The 23,055-nt window shown below is 35.8% G+C and overlaps 1 protein-coding gene across 7 annotated transcripts in view; it reads right to left on the bottom strand.

Annotated features, from left to right (window-relative positions):
• Positions 1 to 1,346: 1,346 nt before the first annotated feature.
• HEN1 (double-stranded RNA binding protein-related / DsRBD protein-like protein) overlaps positions 1,347 to 23,055 on the bottom strand; it is a 66,801-nt gene continuing 45,092 nt past the window's right edge. For all 7 annotated transcript variants that reach the window (XM_089811669.1, XM_089811673.1, XM_089811667.1 and 4 more), the window contains 2 exons: positions 2,429 to 2,560; positions 1,347 to 2,341 (listed from right to left, as the gene is read on the bottom strand). In XM_089811669.1, coding sequence (XP_089667795.1) covers positions 1,862 to 2,341; positions 2,429 to 2,560 — 612 coding nt within the window. In that variant the 3' untranslated portion in view covers positions 1,347 to 1,861. The remainder of the gene's footprint in view (positions 2,342 to 2,428; positions 2,561 to 23,055) is intronic.

The following is a 23,055-nucleotide window of genomic DNA, read 5'->3' as shown; positions in this document are numbered from 1 at the left end:
AATCTTGTGACAAATATGGAGTGGATTGTTCATTTGTGGAGTTCTTAATATCTTTATTTTGAGGTAGTTTATCATGTTTTGGATCATGATTGCAAAGGAATTGCAGAAGGATTATTTTTGTGAGACTATGATGTGAAAGATGAAGGTTACCTTGAGTGAATAGATCGCCAAATTGAGGCAAGTTACGAAGATGGAAAGTAGATTTTCGAGTGAGAGGCAACTAAAATCTTGCAATCAGATCACCAATGGGAGGCAGCTGCACTCTAAGGGGAACCTCTTTGGGATGAATTCAATAAGAGGATTGAATATTGGAAATAGTCTTGTTTAAGTTGGCATCACCGATCAAAAAGAAATTTGTTTGGCTAGTCAAAAGGATTGTTCAATAAAGAAGATTGATCGTGGAGATGCATGATGACTTCACTAAAGATAAGAAGGTATCCTTTAGTTTTCATGAGTAGATGGATGAACCTAACATGAAAATTGTAGAGAATCATTTTGCGGACAATGAGACTACTGATGGTGATATTTTCATTTGTGTTGATGAGCTAAATGTTGTAATGTATAGAGCATTTACTTGAATCCCTTGAGTTGAAGTGATCCTTTAAGGAGAGTACCAATGGGCTTTGAATCGATATACACCTTTTAAAGGACAACTAGGCTTAGGAAGCCTATGAATATGTGTTTTTTTAAATAATTCTATTCACTAACCTTCTGAACATATTTGAATTATATACTTGGTGAAGTCAAGAAAATTGAACACAAAAGAAATTACCGAGGAAATACCAATGGGTCTAAAAAATAACGTTTAATGTTGGCTTCCCAAAGCATTTTTTATCGTCATTGTTTGTGGTGAGGTCATCTTCAGAGATATAGTGACCAGTCACGTTCTTTGTTTTAATTACAATAATTCTCCAGAAAGAAGCCATTAAACCTCCTTACAATATGATACAGATAACAGAACTTAGTCATCGAATGACTCGTCCATCCATATTCCAATGATGAAATGATCAAATGCAATCAAATGATAAGGGTCGGGTTCAGTTTTCCACTTGCTTCTTTAAGGAAAACTGATTCAAGAAAAAGTGCGTATATGGTTGTTCATTATCTGTCCCAGATAGTGGGGTCATGGATGAATTACATGTTGACCAAAAACCATTCACTTCTTGTCTCAGTAACCAGTCCAATTGTTTCAAACTAAAATCTCTAGTTTTAACAATTTACCTTCAGAAGCAAATAAATTAGTTAACTCACAAGAAACTCCACTACCATAAACTGAAATTTGGCATTAAAATATGTTTAATTTTACTTGTATTTTTTCATTTCAATATGACATGTGATATATCATAGATAACTCAAGATCAATGGGCAAATGCCCATCATAATTAGAAGATTAAACATTGCTAAGCACCCAAAGTGCTTCTAAGTTAAAGTTGAAATCTAATAATTACAATGTGACAGAATTTGTAATTCAGTATACTGTATATCACAGCTATAATCCTTCCACTGGGAACATTGTAATTTTCTGCTCATCTAGCTAAAAAGTAACAGAAAACACTGTTGCTATGTATGATAAATAAGAATAAGCATGCTGCGGCTGCTTCCAATAATCACGATTTGGCATCTCCAACAATAATGTCACTCAAAATTTTCCGACTAAATGTATTTTCTCTAGTTTCATGTTTGCTTGACTGTGGTAACTTGAAGCTAATTTTTCCTTTCAGTTTGTGACAAGAATATAGTTTCCACTCTATAGGTCAGAGTAGATCATATCACTTTAAATTAGTAAGTGATGAAAACAGAACAAAATTTCTGAGACAAATAATCTGAAAAGCAACCAAAAGTACCTAATTTTTCAAATTCCTTAGCCTGCTCTCCATTTCCAGACTTCTTTGTAAGGAACACTAATGTTTGGTTCATTACAGACCTCATTATAGCTTCTAAATTTCTTAACATGTATGGCTTCAAAACCAGGAAGTCTTTTGAATACAGCAATCTGAGAGGCAAATCCAGGTTCTATCTCGCCAGAACCTCCAACACCACTAAATTCAACACTATAGCCTTGTTGTGAAGCTAGATTTAGAGCCCAGTAACTAAACTCTTTTCTTGTCCATTCAAACTTATGATCATCATTCCGAAACCTGCAAGGAAGGTCACCTTTACCATCAGCATCTAACATAGACTCTTGCCCTTTCCCATCATTTTTTACATCTGAAACATTTCTTTGGAGTATGGGATTGTATTCCACATTGGGTGTTGAGACCATTAATATGCGAGGACACAATGAACCAAGAACACATTCTCCAAATTTGAATGCCTGGTCTTCCTGCATGTGTTCAATCACCTGCAGCCAAATAGTTAAATGTGCCATTTATCAATTGTAAAGAAGCCTTGAAAGGGACGAAACCAAACTGAAGCAAAACTCAAGTACCTCTATGCAAGTTGCCACATCAAAACCATAAATCCGCTGATCGGCCTCAGTTATTGAGCCATAGTATAGTGAAGCACTCTGGAAGCTTGCAGTAGATGAGTTATGAATCATGCCTAGTTTTGAATGAAGGACCTAACAAATATCAAGAACTGAATCATAACTAGTATAGTAACTTAAATACATCAATCAAAAAACCAAGAATATCAGCCTTGAGTTATTTTTAATTGTATTTACATTATTTACTTTTGCTTCTTTGAAGAGCTATTTTAATTTCTCATCTTATTCTATTTATCTAAGAGTTATTTTATTGTTTTTATTATAGTGTATCTTGGCCGTGCTTAGGATTTTATGTGCAGGGTCACAGCCTAACAGTTCATGCCTTGCTGCCCCTGTAGAACGCCAAGAGTCTAAGACCCTTTGCTCAATCTGCTACAAATAATCAGGAGAACAGTACACAAAGAAATTCTACGATGGAAGAAAATTGCCAAAACCATTTTTGCCAATCTAGGCTTCCTTCACATATAAAAGATAAAAGACAAGCAAATGTATTAAAATGAGGCTAGAAAATAGACTACAGTAACCACGACCTCTTTACAATACAATAAAAATAAAAAATTGTCGATAAGCCCATGAAGCACAGAAAACAAGATGAGCCAACTACATCAAAAGAGTTTACCCGAGGAAAAAACCAACAGGTATAAGTTCAAAAATTGGAACTATAGCATAAAATAGCACGTCACAGTATGTCACACCTTTTAGCAAAATTGTCCTGTTCAAATGTTCTTTGAGCAGATGCAAAAAGTAGAACCTTTGTCAGCAAGTCCGTAGGGAGAAGGCGAACCACCACATGTGGGAATGTTTGAAGAAGTTTCAAGGTTTTGCTACTCCAAATTTATACCATCTTTCCCAGTGATTCCTTATCGTATCATTGGAAGTCTTGGAGACTGTTTAAAAAGATTAGTTTCATTCTCCCCTCATCTTTCTGGCCTGTGCATGGGCAGCCCAGCATTTGGCTCTCTGCTGTTGTGTGTACTGGTGCATTGCTACAGCCAATTGGCACTTAAGCTTTTCACTGGTCAAGATCTGCTACGATTATCTCAATATTGCTGGGGAGTCCTTTTAAGTTCTACTTGAGGTGGACAAGGATATTTATTATCTCTCATGGCCAGGTTGCAACTCATAAATGCAATGAATTTCTTGTTGAAGAAACTTACAAATGTTCCTGTGCATGCCCTAAAATTTACAAGGGAACTGTGCTCCGCCTGGATATCTTTAGACATACGTATATGCCAAATCCAAATCCACAGGCACAGGATCCTAGTCAAACTCTAAGTGAACATGAGTTAACCTAGGGTTACATTCTAGGCAGAAGAACAAAAAGTTGTTAAAGTGAAAAAAGCGAAAATCTAAAGACCATCAGGCTATAGAAACACAGAAGAAAAGGAAAATTAGATTTACTTATTTCCTCATCCAAAACTCCGTTTCCACTCATTCTCAGGGTTGCAAGTTTTCTTTTAGTTAAGGAGTGTTAAATAGGTGCCAAGAAGCTTGGAGAATCTTCATTGAAGTAGGGCGTTTTATTTCTTTCCTAGCTTCACTACATTTTATTTTATTTTTATCATTCAAGGGATTAGAACCAACTACTGTCGCATTCGTCTATCAGAATCAAAAAGATTATCAGAAGTCCTTTCATGCACTGAGTGCAACGAAGCTAGAGTTCTATTAGGACTGGAACATAGTATAACTGGATCATAAAGAGTTTTCCCTACAATAAACTAGACAAAGTTGTCACAAACTTAAACCATTGCTCCTGCTGTTACCAAATGCCCCAAATCTAGACTTGGATCATAATACTGTATCCGAGTATCATAACATAAAAACTTATACCAGAGAAGCTTAAGAAACTAGAACATTTTATGTCCTCGATCCGTAGATTCAGGGTTTACTGGCAACCTAATAAGATTTCTTTAATAACAGTATAACAAAATAGGGTCAATGGACTGCTGTTCAAAGAATGTAAATCTTCAAGCATACCTCTTAATTAAAAGGTAAGAGGAACAGTTTATAGACAGATCTGCAGATATAAATGCACCAGAAACAAATAAAGGTCTGAAAATTAGAAATCAACAGTCTTTGCTGCTTACATGATGCATACAGGCACTCCTCATTGACCTGTAGCCATCCTGGAGCTCAATTTATACCTTCTGTGTTTGTTCTGGGTGGATGCCAGAGTTGTAGAATAATCTAGTCAGACCTGCCGCAACTCTTATAGAATGGAGCCCTTCCCAGCTCTGAAACAGGAGTTTATTTAGGTGATCAGCCCTGAAATTTCCACTGCCACACTAGATGATGTCTTTGACATGTTTTTCATTTATGTCAAAGGTGACAGAAAAGTTAATCAGATAAAGATGGTTTTGCGGTTCCATGTTATGTCTGTATGTTTGAGGTGCAAGTCTGGTGTAAGTGTGCAAGTAAAATGTATCAGTTTTGATCATTTGATGCTCATATGGTGATGCTCATAAGTTGGTGTTGCTCATAAGTGATTAAATAACAGGTGAGTTGATATGGACTTGAGACTGCAACATGTTCTTGCTCTATTCATATAGCAACAGCATTCAAGAGAACAGTGATTTATATGCTGTGGTGGTGTATTAGGCAAGCCTCTACAGAAACACTTTATCTTCTGGATTTTATAGATCACTATCAAAAAAGTCATGTCTACTATGAGCTTCTCTTGCATAATGTTTGTCTCTTACAGAGGTTCTTGTTATACATGGGTTACAGGTACTCCTTAAACTTTGCGCAGATTTGGTTGAGTGTATTCTGTGTGGATATTGACTAGTCTCTACATTCAAGTATAATGGCTCCAGACAAGCTAAACGTACAGCCTATGGTCGTGACAACTTTCAATTGGACACAATCTTTATAATCTATCGTTCGCACAGTGTTCATCATGCTTGTAATACATTGATATATTTTTGTGAGATTCGGTGTGAAGTTTACACCTGTCATTCGGGCAACAAGAAAAGCTTTGGGCAGCAAGAGGGAGATTAAACAAGATAACTGAATGTTGTATACTAGAGTTTTTCAAGAGATTCTACTGTTTGACATGTGTCATTTACTTGTTGCCAAAACATTTCTATTGACTTAAAATCCAATTACATGAAGTTGGGTACAGGTCTGTATAATCAGTTAAGAATAACAGTTAAATCAGTTTGGCAATAGTTCTTTACATGGGTAAAATGGTTGACTAAACAAAGAATGCATCCACAGTAGCATATTCAATGGAAAAGGAAAAAGGTTGTGGAAGTTAGTTAGATTGATTGATAAGTTTGAAATAACAACCACCAGTCTGAGTGATGGATAGTTTTTGTTTTAACTGACTAATGGCTCTAGATGATTGGCAGAATGAATATGAATGGATAACAGAATGAAGGGGATTGGTAGAACTTGTTATGGACTGTATACAGAGAATTTAGAGAAGATGTTGAGTGTTGATGATGGAGGGAAGAAGGATGAGAGTTTGGTCTCTAAGTGATCGATATTAATGTATTCACAGCAGGGTAAATCTTCATGACATAGTCATATGCAGAGTATTGCATAAACATGTGAGAAGAATCTTTGATGGTGAAAGGTTTGAATTGCAATTCTTATGGATGTAACCCTGAATTGTGATTTGTCAAGCTTAATGACAGGTTGTGCAGATGAACTATTTCTTGGTTTATATAGACATCTCATGAAGATTGATGATTTCATAATGATATCTGATCCTAACATTCAGCAAGGAAAACTGTGGGACTGCTTGTAGAAAAATGTTTGAACAATTGTTTATTCACTTCAAACAGATGCAGATATAATGCTGAACATTAGTGAAATACTTGGAGGCGGCGTGTTGTCATGTTTGTAAGTACTGTTGAAGGAAAGAAACAGATTGTTCACATTGAGTATGCAGATTTGAATGGAATATTCAAAACAGAGGCATGGCAGGTTGTCTATGCAGGTATAACTTTTAAAAAGATGTTTTGGCATGGTTCTATAATGACTGGTGCAGATAAGAGATAAAACTACATTTACAGAGCTAAGATCAAAGATTGATTTTGTCTTGATTATCATTCCTAATAAGAGCAGATTGTAAAGAGGATATTTGTGGAATAAAAACAAGATCTCTGTAATGTTGAAATGTATAAAATGTTATTTATGGAAACATAGTATCTCTGAATCAAATTTCACTCCCAAAATCAGTAAGGTGTTGGTACTCCTTGGAATGGGTGTTCCTAAAATTGTAAGAGTTGGTGCTCCTAGAGTGAGTTCTCTGAATTTTGGCTAGTGAGGCCTTAATGTATGCTATGTGCGGCATCAGTTTTGCTAGTAAAGCATAATTAAAAAACAATCATAAAGAGGTTTTTTACCCTTTTGTGTTTTCCACTATAAACCATTACATCAAGTGGTTTATCTGTGTGCATATGCTTTGATGCATATTTTATATCTACTGCACATACATCTAATGTTGCTAATGCTCTCACAAAATCTATTGTACATGCTGATTACCAAAATTTTCAAACGGTTAAGAATCTTCTTGTTTTTTCACTGATTCAATGGAGATACTTTCAAGATTCCTTCGGACCTTCACCCTTAGCATGCAAATCTTGGAGGAGATTTGAACTTGATCACCAATTTAATTAAAACATTAAAAGCTCTGAAAAAGTTTCTAATAGGCATCTTCCCAGTTCCTTTCATGGTTCTGTACATTAGAATTCTATTACCAATGGAGATTTTATGCACAGTAAGTTTCTCTGATCTAATTGAATAAAGGAATCTTTCTTTGTTGAAATTTCTTTTGGCACGTTTTTGATATTCAGTTGCAGTCAGAATCTTCTTGTTTTTCTCTCGATCTGAATAAGAGCAGACTGTAAAGAGGATATTTGTGAAATAGAGACGAGATCTTTGTAATGTTGACTTGTATCAAATGTTATGTATGGAAAAAAAGTATCCCTCTAAATCAAATTTTGTCCTAAAATCAGAAAGGTGTTGGTGCTCTTTGGAATGGGTGTTCCTAATAAGGAGCCAGTACTCCTTTGAATGGGTGTTCAAATTGATGTTTTGCTTGACTTCTTGATGCCCAGAATTTGATCTGCACTTTAATGTTTTTCCCACAGTCCATTTTGTCTTGCTCAATTCACTTCTTATTCTGTTCGTTCTGTACTTGTAATTGGATAGCTGTGTGAACTTGATCAACTTACCTCACCAATGATCATGTAATGTTCATTTCCTTGGCATAGATGACTTAAACAATCCCTTTGATCAAGTTTTGAGCAAGATTGGCATACAAATAAGGCACCAGCACACAAAGAGGTGGGGAATTGGAAGGTAGATAAGGCAGCAAGTATAGAACAAGGGTGGAAACTGAATACAAATAAGGCGCACTCATATCAAGGTCGGAAATTGGGTATGAATAGGGCGCAATCTACATAAGGCAGTGTGGAAAGACATCAATAAAGTGCCAGCTTCCTACCTAGAGCGGAATTAACATAAAAATAGGGCAGATGCACAAGGAGGGGTGGCAGAAGTCACAAGTGAATAAGATAAATGCACCCAAAGAGGTGCAGAATTTGAAGGCAGATAAGGCAAGTGCCATAAGGGTTAAGGGGAAATCAACTGCAAGTAAGGTACTTGCCATGGACCAAGGGAAAATCAAGGGCAAATAAGGTGCACAAACTTGCATCTCTCATTGGTGAAGTGGAAATGGAAACAAACAAGGCACTTGCAAAATGGAAATGGAGACCAAATTAGGCACTTTCAAAGTGGAAATGGAGACCAAATAAGGTACTTTATCATGTCATTTCATCTTCAAATTGCTTGAATTGAGTTTGAGTCTTATCCTTACCACTTGGATTTAGACTTCTTATTGAGCAAAACTAATGCTTAGGTTTTAAATTTTGTATTGGTTCAAACTTGACATCTTGAGGTTGATTCAATTGGCACCAAAGAAAACCCAATGTTTGCTAATTGTTTATCAAGTCATTGGACTTGAGTTTAACATTTCCACAAAATGACAAGCATAGGTTCCCATTAATCATTTTAAAATCCAAGCTTCATCCATCCCGTAATTGTTCACACCAACTAGATCGAGAATTCATTACTCTTGACAATACTTCAATCAATATTGAATCTGATTTGAAATTTGTCAAGCCCTCTCAAGCTTGACCCAATTTACCTCATGACCATTACACTTCATAATTTCCCATTCACTTGATCATGATCAATCCCAACAAAAAAAATCCTCATTATTCATTCATTTTGCATAAGGAATCACTCGTGTTTCTTGCTCTAACACTCTTAGCAAAACTCTCTCAAAATCTACAGGCGATCTCAAGGGAGGAATCTTTGTTGCATAATGCTTTTCTTCTGTCTTATCTTTTGTATCTATTGCTTTGCAATATTATCTAATCTATCAAATCTCTAAGTGCACTTTTATATATTTGCGTTTAACATCATGTAATAGGTGTTTTCCTCTATTAAGTGGGTTTGTTTCTATTGCATAATAATTATCATGTTATCTTGTGTAATAGGTGTTTCCTCCATTGAGTATTGTTTGTTTCTATTATATAATTGTTTATCATTATTTTTCAAATCTATCCATCTAGTTGCCCATGGAAGTGGAAACACCAAAACAGGCGTTTGACTCAAACCCAAAAAAAATCCTTACCTCTCTGTCTAGGTGGCGAACACATTTGTGGAGTGTGAGGAGCTTTCTAAAGATGATTTTGGAATATCCATGTCTTCCATGTATTGACTATAGCATGGCGCACAAACGTTTGAGGTTGAGGCTTTGTCACCTTCAGGGTGGAAGGTGCACTTCATTGCTTCTTACTTCTGTAATCCAAATACATTTATCTTTCAATATAGTTAAGTTGTTTCAACATTGTTATTCATATATCTAGTTAGAAATTATCTTATTTAAATTATCTTTGTAGCTCACAAAAGTACTAGTAAAGTGGCGTAGCATTGCTCCCCTTTATGGGCTTTCCATTGTTAATCCTAATCAAAATGTAAGATTGGAAGTCAAGTGGGGGGAGTCGGATAGAGGATGGATAAAAATTAATTTTGACGATGCTTTGAAAAGAAACCCTAGCCCGTTGAGCGTCACATGCATCACTTGTGATATAGAAGGTAATATTTTGGCATTGGCCACAAGCAAACTCGAAGATGGGAAAAACAATTATGTGGAGGCAAAGGTGGCTCTATTAGCAATTGAACTAGCAAATAAAATCGAGGTTGGTAAGTTGCACTTACAAGGTGATTCTCATTTCATCATCAATGCCATAACTGAGGACAAAGTGCATGCCTGAAAGATTGAAAAAATAGTGAACATCATTGGTTAGACGTTAGTGTTAACATGAATGCTGATGGTATTCCTATGGGAAAGTATCCTAGCATTGCTAGACACATAATTCAGAGGTTGTGCGCTGCATTCATGATTGTGTTTGTCATGGATGTCAACATACTGGTCTTTCTGTGAAGACTGGTAGAGCAACAAATAGTGATTGAGGTTGTGTGGTTCGAGGATTGAAGATGAGGTTATGCACAATTGAGGACATGTTCTACAGAGTGTCCTAATGACATGGCTAAGTGCTTGTGTGGAAATATGCAAATAGTGGACAGTTATTTGAGATTTATTGAAGAGAGTATTCATAGAGTTTTTGGATAGCAATTTTTGATGTTTTGATTATATCTCCTGACAGAGATAGAATCTGGTTAGGCAATGTTGTACAAAGGTAGAAGATATGCTGAAGATGACATGGTTAAGTGAGAAAAGTCAGAGGCTACATGTGTGAAGAGCTATGAAGACTGTGAGCTAACAGTTTGTTTGTAATTGTGACAAGATGTAATATTGCAATGTATTATCTTAAGGCGGTCTTATATTATTATTGTACATTGAGAAAGCCGGCTGACTCAATAACTTATTCTAGGACTTGGTATGAAGGAAAGATTATTTCCTTTTGGTGGAATTGTGATTTAGTGATGAGAATGTGTAATGCAAGTATGCAAACTTATATGTGATATCCAATGAACCTAATATTGAATATCTTTTGATCAGAGAAGTGTTTGGTGTAGCTGAGGCACAGTGAGCTAACAAAGAGACTATATTTGGCAAAGAAGTTGATGTGGATAGTTGTTCACTGATATTATTCTGAGAAGGATAGTACTAAGGCCAGTTGGACAGTGAGTTTGGTGGTCTTGACTTGAAGCAGTTTCAATAGTGGGTCCTTTTGTCTTCCACAACTCCTAACAGGGTTGAAATCTCGCGACAAGGATTCAAAGTCTCCTAATAGGTACTAATATGTACTGAATGTATTTCATTGACTCCTTACAGGGTCCATCCTCTTACAAGGAACATATATTAGTACATCATTTTGTGGGCACCATCCCCACTGGGCTTTCCCTCTTATCAAAGGTTTCCCTAGTTAACAAATATGGTGTTATTGTGTATGGTAATCTTCCTATGGTTGTTGCATCTATTGTTTACATGTTTTGGATTTAACAAGGATATTGAAAGTTGCTTTAATCTAATAACTAATTCAACCCCCCCCCCCCCCAATTATCTTTGTGGACTTTACTTTCTAACAATTGGGCCATTTTTAAAATTTCAAAATCACACATATTTTGCAAGAAGGCAATCATATTACTAAGGCCCTTTCAAAATGGGCTTTTATCTTTTCAAATGATAGGCAAAATATTCAAAGATATAAGAGCAATTTTTTTTGAAATAGTTGTTTGTTTTAGCATGTTTAAATTTAAATTTGAAAATTAAATTAGACCGGCATCATAAATGCAACCTAGGGGGCTCGTGTGAAGTGCAATTATATGACAGCATTGTTGCATCAATTGTTTACATGTTTTGGATTTAACAAGGATATTGAAAGTTTCTTTAATTTGATAACTGATTCAACACCCCCCCCCCCCCCCCCCCAATTATCTTTGCGGACTTTACTTTCTAACAATTGGGCCATTTTTTAAATTTCAAGATCACACATATTCTCCAGGAAGGCAATCATATTACTAAGGCCCTTTCAAAATGGGCTTTTATCTTTTCAAATGATAGGCGAAATATTCAAAGATATAAGAGCAATTTTTTTTGAAATACTTGTTTGCTTTAGCATGTTTAAATTTAAATTTGAAAATTAAATTAGACCGCATCATAAATGTAACCTAGGGGGCTCGTGTGAAGTGCAATTATATGATGGCATTGTCTTTAATATCAAAGTCGATAACAATAATGTCGCCCATTCTCCAAGGTAGGCATTGGATGGAGGTTTCAATACTTTGTACTCTAGTGTTTTTTGGGCTTTCAAATGACAAGAGAGAGTAAGCAGGTGGAGGACATGTAAAGGGGGCTAAAACCATCACAATAGTTACCTTTTTCATTTTCATTTTCCTTCTACAATTAGTGGTCGAAGATTGGGGAGCCTATGAACGTGAAGCTAATATCACTTTACTCTTAAGGAAACGACAATTATTTTTGGGAAAGATTTCCAAAAAGAAGCTAATGAGTGTTTTTGCCTTCAATGAGCCAATTTATTGGCAAGTTATTGGTTTGATACTTGAGAAGGAACTCATGAAGTCGAAGCATTGTTACAAAGCCAATGTAGACATTGTGCTCAAAATTGTGGCATAAGCACTCAAGCTTGGTACGAAGGAGGAGGTGTTGTGGGTTATGAAGAATTGTGTGCGCCTAGAGTATTGTTGTGGATTAGTTCAAATGTTGGCTATGGCAAAAACTTGATGGGGGATTTAGAGCCCATCATAGCTACTAAAGAAGGATTGGTGACCAGCACCCCCAATTCAGCCTTTCCTAGTATGGAGTGTGACAAGTAAAAGGGAGGAGAGGTGAGTAGAAGCCACTGATGGCTAGGAATCTTTGAAAGACTAATTGTGGGTGCAAGAAATGGAATAGAAGAAATTGAAGACAAAAGCCAAGAAAAAGGAAAGAAGGTGGTTTTTGCGCCTAAAGCCAATTGGTTTAATGGACCAATGGGGAAGTCAAGGAAGGTGTAATTCAGGATGTCAAACTCTATCTAGTGGTTTGTAATACTCTCAAGGCATGGCCTAATTTTGATGGATTTGTAAGGGTCTGGGTAGGTGGGGACAAAGCTCAAATTGAGTCTGTTTTGTATATAGGGTAGGGTATATCGCTTGTGTTTATGCTTAGGTTAGGTGGTTGATACTCTTTAGATAAGCCATGGTATAAGGATAATTTACAAGGTGGTTATCATGGTCACTATTTAAACTTTAAAGTCCTCATCAAGGCAAAGACCTCTTTTGTATACTCTACTTCTAAAATATTCTACTTTAAAAATATTTTAAATATTAATTTACAATTAAAAAATTCAAATTTTTAGTAATTGAAATACCTCATTTATTAAATATTTATCAATAAATCACAGATAATTAGTTTTTAAAGTATGAATAGTTCTTAGTAAAAAATAGTTTAACAATTGACTTAAATTTTCTAGAACTTATTTTATATTTTAATTTTTAATTTTATATTTGTTTTTATTTATTTTGAATATCTAATAACAATAAGTTTATTTTAAAGAATGATAATAATAAAGTAAGTGTTTTCATAAAGTTTGACAGAAATGGCCATAACGCTTGTAAAAGCCCTAAAAATCATCATTTATAGTTAGATGTTCTATGAAAACCGTAACATTTGCGGAGCTCAAAGCTAAAATCTTTGTTGCTAACGGCGACGATTAAAGCCTCATTCATGCTAGAATAGATACAATTTTTGTGCAAGCACTCTTCTTTGTCCATTTTTTTTTTTTATGACCATCTCTAGAATTTTAGAATATTTGATGTCTAGACTATGAAGGATTTATCTAGTACGGTTTTATGTTCATGCAAAGAAGTTTTATGGACGATATATCAAAATATATGATATTCACACATAGTTTTATAACTATCAAATTAAAATGTAATTTTATATGATTATATGATCAATGAAAAAGACTATTTGAAAAACTGAAAATCTAATATTTTATATATACTTTTCCTATTGGAAAAATTAACAAAATCATAAATTAACTAGCAAAATTAAATTTAAAAAAGTTGAATTCAAAATGGTCAATAACATGACAAAAGGCATATATATTGACTCTATTTGTTGAAAAATAAAAATTATCAAAATATTAATAGTATGAATCTTAATATAATCATTGTATTAAATTTTATAAATCTTTCCAAAAGATAAATTTATTTAATATCTTTATTAAATATAAAACAAATAAATAATATCATAAACACATTAAAAAATTTAATGAACTATTTTAAGTGTCAAGAGTAGATATTAAAACAATTGAAGTGAAGTAGATTATAAAAAGTTATTCACCAAATAGAAGATTTTGTTTAAAAGAAGAGAATGAAGGAAATGAAAAAGAAAAGAATAATGATTTTTTTTGGTCAGTTTTCATAGATTAGTTATTCAAATGAGATTTTTAGATAGAATAATATAGGGAAAAAAAAGTGCATAGTGAACTTAATAGAGGGGGGAAAAGAATATGATAATATTTTTAAATAATTTAATTGGTATATAAACTTCTATTTTGTTAAAGTCATATTATAACAAATAATAAGTAGAATTTAAATTTCAAACAAATTTGAATTTTTCCAATATCTGAAAGGCTACCTTTGTATCATAGAATCTATTCATGTTAGAAATCTTCTATTTTTTATAATCAAATAAGCATGAGAAACTCAAATCAATTGAAAACATATTGCTAGGATTAACAAATAAATAAATACAATCATAAGCATATTTTTCAAAAATAATATGAAAATGAGATTCATATATTTATATTTTGAGACTCTTAAAATAAGTAATAAAATGATCAAAGTTTTGAATATATAATATATAATTTTTAATAAAAATATTAACTTAATCTAACTTAATCAATTACCTTTTGTAAATATTTTATATTACCAAAAACATCATCTTAACAAAATAAATGGGTAATCAGACAATAATGTAGAAAGTTCTAGATGTTGACGATACACGTGCCATCTAAAAGGAGATTATTTATCATAGTTATCCACTTTGACATTAAAGTTGAATTTCTTTTAAATGCATAATATTCATTTCTTCCAACAATATTTACTTTACCTATTCTTTATTGAATACTATAATTGCCTACTCACTGACATAGAGAGTAGACTAGCGGTGGGAGTGAGCAGGTAAGGCATCTTGACAATAGTGCTCGTCACCAGCGGTGCCCAATTTTGTCAAGATGTGTTCAATTTCTTGTATGCTTCATTAGGGTTTCCCCGCTTCTACAGGCGCTCAGAGGAACAATGTCCTCTACACCCATCATGAATTACCCAGCTGTTAATTTCTTTTATTGACCACAACAATGGCCATGGGATCGTTGCCCACAACTTTCACAAATTCCCTGGTGGAAGAGAGGAAGGCATTATTCAGCCCAACCAGAAAATTCATTTCCTGACTTTCTCTGTTCAGAAACTAGAGATGGCTTTGAAAAGTTCGTTCCTCAAAGCCGATGATCCTCACTGCTTTTCTCCTCTCATACAGACGCATTAGAGAGAGACAACTATGAGAAGAAGCTTTTCAAAGTTTACCCTGCTAATGGATTGATTTGCCAAATTTTTCTGAAAATTGGAATCGGAGATGAGATCTACCCGAAAATGGCTGCCATTGCATCATTGTTCAGTCTTAATCTTATCAGCAAGCTTTGTCTTGGTTAGATGCCGATTGAACACATACGTGGAGAAATCTAGAACTAAGAACATTCTAGAAATTCATTTTCCTGATTTTTTGTAAAAAAATATATATATATATCCCCGGCAAAATTACTATTAGCCAATCACAAAATAGGAATTTGTGGTTGAAAATTAATTAAAAAATTTATTCAATTTTAAACTTTAGAATTGTACTAGTTTTCATTATAGAAATTAATTTTTAGAGTCTACCGGGAACATTAGTTCCCTACATAGGCAGGGACTAATAAACATATGAATATTTCTTTTAGGCTTAAAATAACATAATGTATCTTGTAGTAGTTCCCGACAATGTTTTAATCTCAATGTATGGTTGTTGATACTTCAAGTTGTCATGCCTAACCATAAAGGATATGAATGCCTTAGAACAATCGTCTTTCCTCAAGACTTCACAATTTCTCTAAGAGACCAATCAGAAAACATCATAAATGAACAACAAATAGTAATGGGCTTAATGATGAACAGTGATCAGAATATCAAACAATGCAGCAAACTTGCTTAAAGAAAAGAACTGAATCACTAGTTATAATAGTAATCCATAGAGAGGTGTGATTAGATGGTGATAGTGAACAATCAATGATGGTGCATCAAGGAAGAGACCCGACCCTGTTGTGTTGAAAACATAAATGCCCCATTGCAAATGAGGACCCCCTCTCTTTACGCTTAGTAGCTTAGTGTTTAGCTTTGTATGTCATACGTGTTTGTTGGTTGTTCTTAGGTTGGAAACATTTCAAGGCTCCTTAGTCTCCTAGCTTTTTACGCTTAGTGGCTTAGTGTTTAGCTTTGTATGTCATATTTGTTTGTTGGTTGTTCTTAGGTTGACAACATTTCGAGGCTCCTTAGTCTCCTAGCTTTCAGGGAATTGGTGGTCAAGATGTCAAATGCAAGAGTGTTTAGCTTTGTATGTCATACCTGTTTGTTGGTTGTTCTTAGGTTGGAAACATTTCGAGGCTCCTTAGATTTCAGGGAATAGGTGGTCAAGATGTGAAATGCAAAAAATGTTTCAAAGGTTGGAGCTCAATCTTAAGGTCCTTATTCAAATTGCAAATATCCAAGGATGATAAATGAAGTAAGATCATTGGTAAAGTTGGGAATTGAGGGAAATGCTATAAAATCTCACCATAAAGGATATCAATGCCTTAGAAAAATTGTCTTTCCTCAAGACTTCACAATTTCTCTAACAGACCAATCAGAAAACATTATAAATGAACAACAAATAGTAATGGGCTTAATGATGAACAGTGATCAAAATATCAAACAATGCAGCAAACTTGATTAAAGAAAGGAATTGAATAACTAGTTAAAATAGTGATCCATAAAGAGGTGTGATTAAATGGTGATAGTGAACAATCAATGATGGTGCATCAAGGAAGAGACTCGACCCTGTTGTGTTGTGAACATACACATCTCATTGCACATGGGGACCCCCTCTTTTTACGCTTAGTGGCTTAGTGTTTAGCTTTGTATGTCGTACTTGTTTGTTGGTTGTTCTTAGGTTGACAACATTTCAAGGCTCCTTAGTCTCCTAGCTTTTTACGCTTAGTGGCTGTTGTGAGGTTTTCACACATCGCCCCAAAATCTTGGGGACCCCCTTTTTAATCGCCTTTAGGGCCAGTGGAGAAGGTTAGATGTATTTTTCACCCGGTTTCAACTTGATTTTCCAGAGCTATCAGTTCTATCCTTAGGCCGAATAAGTTCAAAATTGATTTCAACTTGGCAGGATAAGATTGTGAATTTTGTACTTAGACGATTTCTTTTGAAAATTTGGATTTAATTGTAAATTTGAATGATTTTCAAATAAGGAAATTTTTCGTTAGACTTAGGTTCTTGGAAAATCTTATTTTTTTGGTGAAATAAAATTTAATTTTGTAAGATGAGGTTAAATTGCAAAATCGATTTTTACTCTAGAGGCAATTTTATTTTTTGTCATAAAATTTTAATTATTTAGCAAAATCGATTTAGAGGAAAATTGCAAAAATTGGCTTTAATAGATTAAATTTGCCTTGAAAGCTTTTGGTATTTAATGAAATTGGTAAATTAATATTAAGAAATGGCTTTTGGTTAGCCAAAATTCAATTTCAAGGATGTATTAATTAGCAAACCCTCATTAAATAGAAATTTTTAGCATCCCCAAGGCACCATTCAATTTCGTTTTGCAATTTGTGGTTAATTAGTAAATTAAAAGTGCAGTTTTCATTTTAGAAAATTAAAATTTTGGCAAAGTATTTAAAGTGGGCCACTAACTTAGCTTTAATTTTGGTTTTTTTTCCTCTATAGGACCAAGTCGGCCAGCCTGGGAGGAAGGTGAAAGCTGCTATAAAGGGAGTCCCCTCGAGGCCATTTCATTTTCATCAATTCATTTGCTCCTCATGCTTGGGCGAATTTGAAGCAAGGGCAGATTTCCAGACTTGGGCGAAATTGGTGGAAGGCAGTTTTTTGGCGATTTTTGGGCAATTTCTCCATTGCCATTGTTGGGCGATTTGTCTAAGGGCCAGATTTTTTGCATTTTTGGGGATTTTTGCTCCACTTTGTGGGCTGCGATTTGTGCCCTAGGTGGCAGATTTTACAGATTTTGCTCCTTCTTTGCTTAGCCGAATTTTGTGGAAGGGCAGATTTTTTTTCATGCTTAGCCGAATTTTGTGGGGGTCGAAATTTGTGGAAGACAAAATTCTGATTTTCTAGAGGGGCTGCAATTTTTATATCAGATTTGGGCAATTTTGTTGGGAGAAGAGATACATATGAAAGTTTGATTTTTGCATAGAAGGCAAGTGTTGGATAAGCTCAGAGGCTTTGTTTTCTAATTTGCAAAGGGATTTGTAATTCTTTGATGTCATATCCCGGGTTCCGAAAAGTTGCTGTAAGATTATTAGTTAAGGTGAAAGTCATCATCTAGAGTTGCAAGGAGTGCTTAAGCTGACATCCATTCTTTCGCTCTTTTCTAAGAATTGCACTACTTGGTTCTTCTTGCCTTTTGGTCCACCACTCTACCATCCCGTAATAGGGCGACGAGCATGGAGGATGATAGTGCAAGTAAGAATCCCAAGCGGGCAAACGCTAAGAAAGACAAAGAGGATATGACGCCCAAAACTTCCTTCTTCTCGAAAATGAAGAAAATAACCGATACTAATATCGCTACAGTGGACATGATACGGATGAGGGACAGACTAAAGGAAGGACAATCCCCCTTGGCAAAGAGGATATACAAGAGCGGAATTGTACATGCAGCAGCTTTTCCTCCTACTTTGCCTTGTCCGGAATTGATTATGGAGTGTGCATCCAGATTTGATCTAGACAGTAAATCCATCATTTTTGGCGAAGGGAAGAGAGTGTTGGCCAACATTGGCGAACAAGCAATTGAAGAGACATTTAATATTCCCCAGAGCAAGGGCATGACAGTTGTAATGGTGGATCAGGCGGCCAAATCATTTCAAGGTAACCAAGAGGCCTACTTCTCACATCTAAAGCGGAATTGGATACACAAAGGAAGGAAAGGAGTTAACAAATCAACAAGGCTTACAGTGGCAGATTTCAAGCCGGAATATGGCGATCTCATTGTTCTTCTCAGCCGAATCATGGGCCTAGCTCAAGCTATGCAATTCGAAAACTGGATGTACTTCTTCATTGATGAAATTGAAAAGGGAAAAGGAAAATTTGATTGGGCTAGGATCATAAGTGAAAATTTAGAGTTGCAACTTAGAACAGTTCAAAACCAAAGGCAATTCTACATGGGATCCTATCTGTTTTACTTAATTGCTAGATTGTATGAGAGTCCGGGACTTAAGGCCTTAGGAGAGATTGGTAATGGGCCGGGGCAATATTTGGTGCAAGAATGCTATCCGCAGCTTCATTTGCACAATAACAAGGATTACAAGATGTTTTGTGATGCATTCGCCATGAAGACAGTAAGGGTATTACAAGGGGCGCCTGCTAAGAGACTTTCATCGGAAGCAGAAGCAAGGATTAAGAAGTTTGGGAGTTGGTTCATCCAATTCCCGCAATTCACATACATTAGAGTGGCAGGAAGTACAGTTTGTCCCAAGAGGCTTCCAAGATACCCGCCCGACAAGGTAGTTTTGATGGAATTGGCTAGGCAGCTTGAGCACTATGATAGAGTAATGAGGAATGAGGGGAAAACAGGCGTTTCCTTCTCAATTATAATTGGCAATGATAGTTGCCCAAATCGGGCCACCTTTGAGGCTGCGAAAAAGGAATTGGAGTGGTATCATCTAGGATGGTACAGAGCAAGGCAAGGATTCGACCCTGTTGGTCTTATCAAGGCATCTCATGGAAGCGAATTTAAGCATGTTCCCACTATAGAGGACTTTTGGGCCAATGCAAAGGATGATTTTCACGTGAGAAAGCTAGCTTTCTCGAGATTGTCGGTGAACATGATGAGAGATATTAGATGGAGAGGCCTTGATATTCCCGATCAATTGGAGGATGATCGTAGTGTGTTGAGAGAAGACTATGAGACAGTAGTTGGAACAGAGTTGAATCCAGTGGATTGGGACGATCATCAGAATCCTTCCTTGGAGGCAGTCACAAGGACAGTAGATTTGCATACCGAGTCGTGGTATAATGCCAAGTTGAGAAAGCTACAAAGACAAAAGGTTCTCCTTACTTATGAGATGATGAAACCGAAGGAAGGTCTAGTAGAATCAATCAGACAGAAGGGTGAAGGAAGTGGCCGGCAATCGGAGACAGTTAGAAATAGCAAGAAGAGGGCTTTGGAGGTAGAGAAAAGCCAAGAACGTTCAGAACCTCCAGCCAAGAGACAGCGTGGCAAAGTCAGCAGAACTCCGAGCGAAGCACACACCTTGTCCTCCTATGGAAGAAGTTAACGAAAGGCTAGCTAAGTTCATTGCCTTAGCTAAAAGAACAAAAGAAAAAGGAAGAATTATATTAGAAGATCATCTTATGTAAGCCCAAGTGGCAACTTTCCCTTTCTTCTAGAATAGGACAAGTGTTTGTTTCTGATTGGCCACCATTTTGGTGCCTTCTCATTGGTTGCCACTTTTGCACTTTTTTCATTGGTCCATTGATGAGGTGGCATCTTCTCATTGGCCGATGGGGTGGCAACCCTAATTAGGGTTTTTGGATCCAATCTGGATCGTCGATCTTGTTTTGATCTCTACCGTCCATTGTATTTTGGACCTCTATATAAGGCCATTGGCTCTCATTTGTAAAGGAGGGGTTGGAGAAATTGTTGCGAAAATAATACCAAAGTGCTCTCTTTTTCATTGCATGTTGACTAAGAACATTGGGTGTTATTGCATGTTTTCTACTTCCACATAGTTAAATTTTCTTTTCAAGTTGAAGCAATTTCATTTCAAGGTGTTAGAGTAAGAGTAAAATAAAATGGATAGTTGCATGGTAGCTTTGGTAGATGTTTGATAGGGGTCAACACTAGGCCACTAGCATCCTAGCGGCTGGTTGGGAGGCTTTGTGTGGTGATCTAGTTTACTTACCTTTGAAGCGTTGCATCTATGGAGGTAGGGCCGCTAGTTAGCCTTCATTAGATTCGATCCCCGTCCATCTGCTAACCTTCCATTCTTAGGAGTAGGAGTAGTTGAGTAGCCAAATTTCATGCTTAGAAGAGGTTAGTTAGAGAAGTAAACCAAAACATCGGCATTCTCACCTTCCATCGCCATTCACCCTACATTGCCATCATCGCGCCATCAACATCATCTAGCATTCACACCGAACCATCTCCATTTTCTCACCAAGATCCAAATTTTTCTCAAACAAGAAAACATAAGGCCGCCTACGTGATTACCAGCAAATCACATTGATAAAACTGAGCGAGTATCCAACGGTGTAAGGAACATTGGAGTTATACTCATGTCCCATGAGAGATAACTTTTCAAGAGAGGAATTGTGTATTTGATATTCTGTATCAAGCATCCAATTACTAATATGTTATGTAGTGACACAAAACTCACATCAACAGTGGCTTAGTGTTTAGCTTTGTATGTCATATTTTTTTGTTGGTTGTTCTTAGGTTGACAACATTTCGAGGCTCCTTAGTCTCCTAGCTTTCAGGGAATTGGTGGTCAAGATGTCAAATGCAAGAGTGTTTCAAAGGTTGGAGCTCAATATTAAGGTCCTTATCCAAATTGCAAATATCCAAGGATGATAAATGAAGTAAGATGATCGGTAAAGTTGGGAATTGAGGGAAATGTTGCAAAATGTTGTTTAAAATCTTGTCAAGGTTGAGGATCAAGGACATGAATACAAAATTTGAAAAAATGCCAAGTGGAAATGAAAATTCAAATCAAGTTGCCAAGTGATTTTGAAATCCTTGGTTGAGAAATGCAAGAAATTCAACTTTAAGGGAAAAGAGGAAAAACTTGCTCATTTCGAGCTTGATGTTGTAATTCCAACCAAAACTTTGCTCATTTCTTCCATTTCCTGCTTTCCCTCTCATTCATGCCATGTTAATTTGCAATTTCAGAAGGCCTTGACTAGTTTGCCATTGAGCAAGGGAGGAATAAAAATTTAAATGTAAATCAATGCTATAGGCCAGCCCTTGATCAAAGAAATCAAAATTTCTTGTTGAGCACAACAAAAGGAAGAAGGAAAACATAACTTGAGGATTAAAAACAAAACTCAGAGGAGACAAGTGCAAATTTAAGGGCAGAGATAGGAAAATCAGGAGTTGTGCAGACTAATTCAAGGCAGAAATTGTCTGAAATTTTGATTTGCACACCAAATCCTGTATCTTTCAAACAATGTAAATCACACAAACATGCTGGCTGACCTGATCTAGAAGAATGATATAAAGTATGGAATGCAGAATTACCGGCTCCCAAATCCTACCCTTAGAAGTTGCATTTCCAGCACAATATCAAAATTCCGCCCATAGAGAAGACATGAGGTTTAAAATGCAAAACACAAAGGGATCTGCCTCATTGACATATTGTAGTTTTGAATTAGAGGTGCCATAAAAAGAGGATGTGAGGTGTCCTTTCAAACACATTCAGAAAACCTTTCAGGTCTGACTAAGGGCTATGTTTTCAGCAGATATGGTAATTTCTAATCAGAGGCAAAGAGAGATTCAGATCTAAAGGCAATTTCATTGTCAAATTAGAAATCAAAAGGCTAGGTTCAGATTTAGGAGTGAATCAAAATTTAAAAACATGCATGAATACCAGATATAAAGGCAGAAAAGCTCAGAACTTGAAGGTAATTTTGTCATGAAAACCAGAGAAGAGGCAGATAGGTGCAAATCTGCGAAGGAGTGGATAAGGGAGAAATCAATCAGACAAAGGCAAGTTTCCTAGCAGATATAGATCCAATCAGAATTCCCATCTCAATGTCCTAAAGCCTTATTTAAGAATCCCATGTCCTAATTTAAAATCAGAGTTCTGAATAAGTGATTAGAGATTTACAATTCAAGATCCCTCTTTGAAGAATTGTTTATATTGAGTTCTTAAAACTTGCATTTTATTCATTACTTCAATCCAAGGTTTTCCCTTCTTTGCAGGACTGATAACAATCTTGAAAGGAAAAGGAAGAATTGAGATGACAAAAAGCTCAAGGCCAAGGATATCAATGAAGAAGGAATTCTAGGGATTAATATGAAAAATGCAAAACATCATGAAGAATGTCAAATGTGAGGAATGGAGTAAGATGGAAACAAATACTGAAGATGACTTAATGAAAAGGAGGCCTCCATGACTCAAGAATGCAACTTAGCATATCCAAAGCAAGTTCAAGCTCAAAGACAGAATCCACAGCCTTGGAAAGAATTCAAGATCAAATGAGAAAAGCCACATTGACCTTGGATTTCCTTATCGAAATTAAGGACCCAACAACATGCAGGTCAGCAAGAT

Source organism: Cupressus sempervirens, chromosome 11 (genome assembly GCF_028749045.1).
Source record: "Cupressus sempervirens isolate cs-2001-9-10 chromosome 11, ASM2874904v1, whole genome shotgun sequence".
NCBI lineage: Eukaryota > Viridiplantae > Streptophyta > Pinopsida > Cupressales > Cupressaceae > Cupressus > Cupressus sempervirens.
The sequence above is the reverse complement of the archived record's forward strand: the minus strand, read 5'-3'. Positions and strand labels throughout refer to the sequence as shown.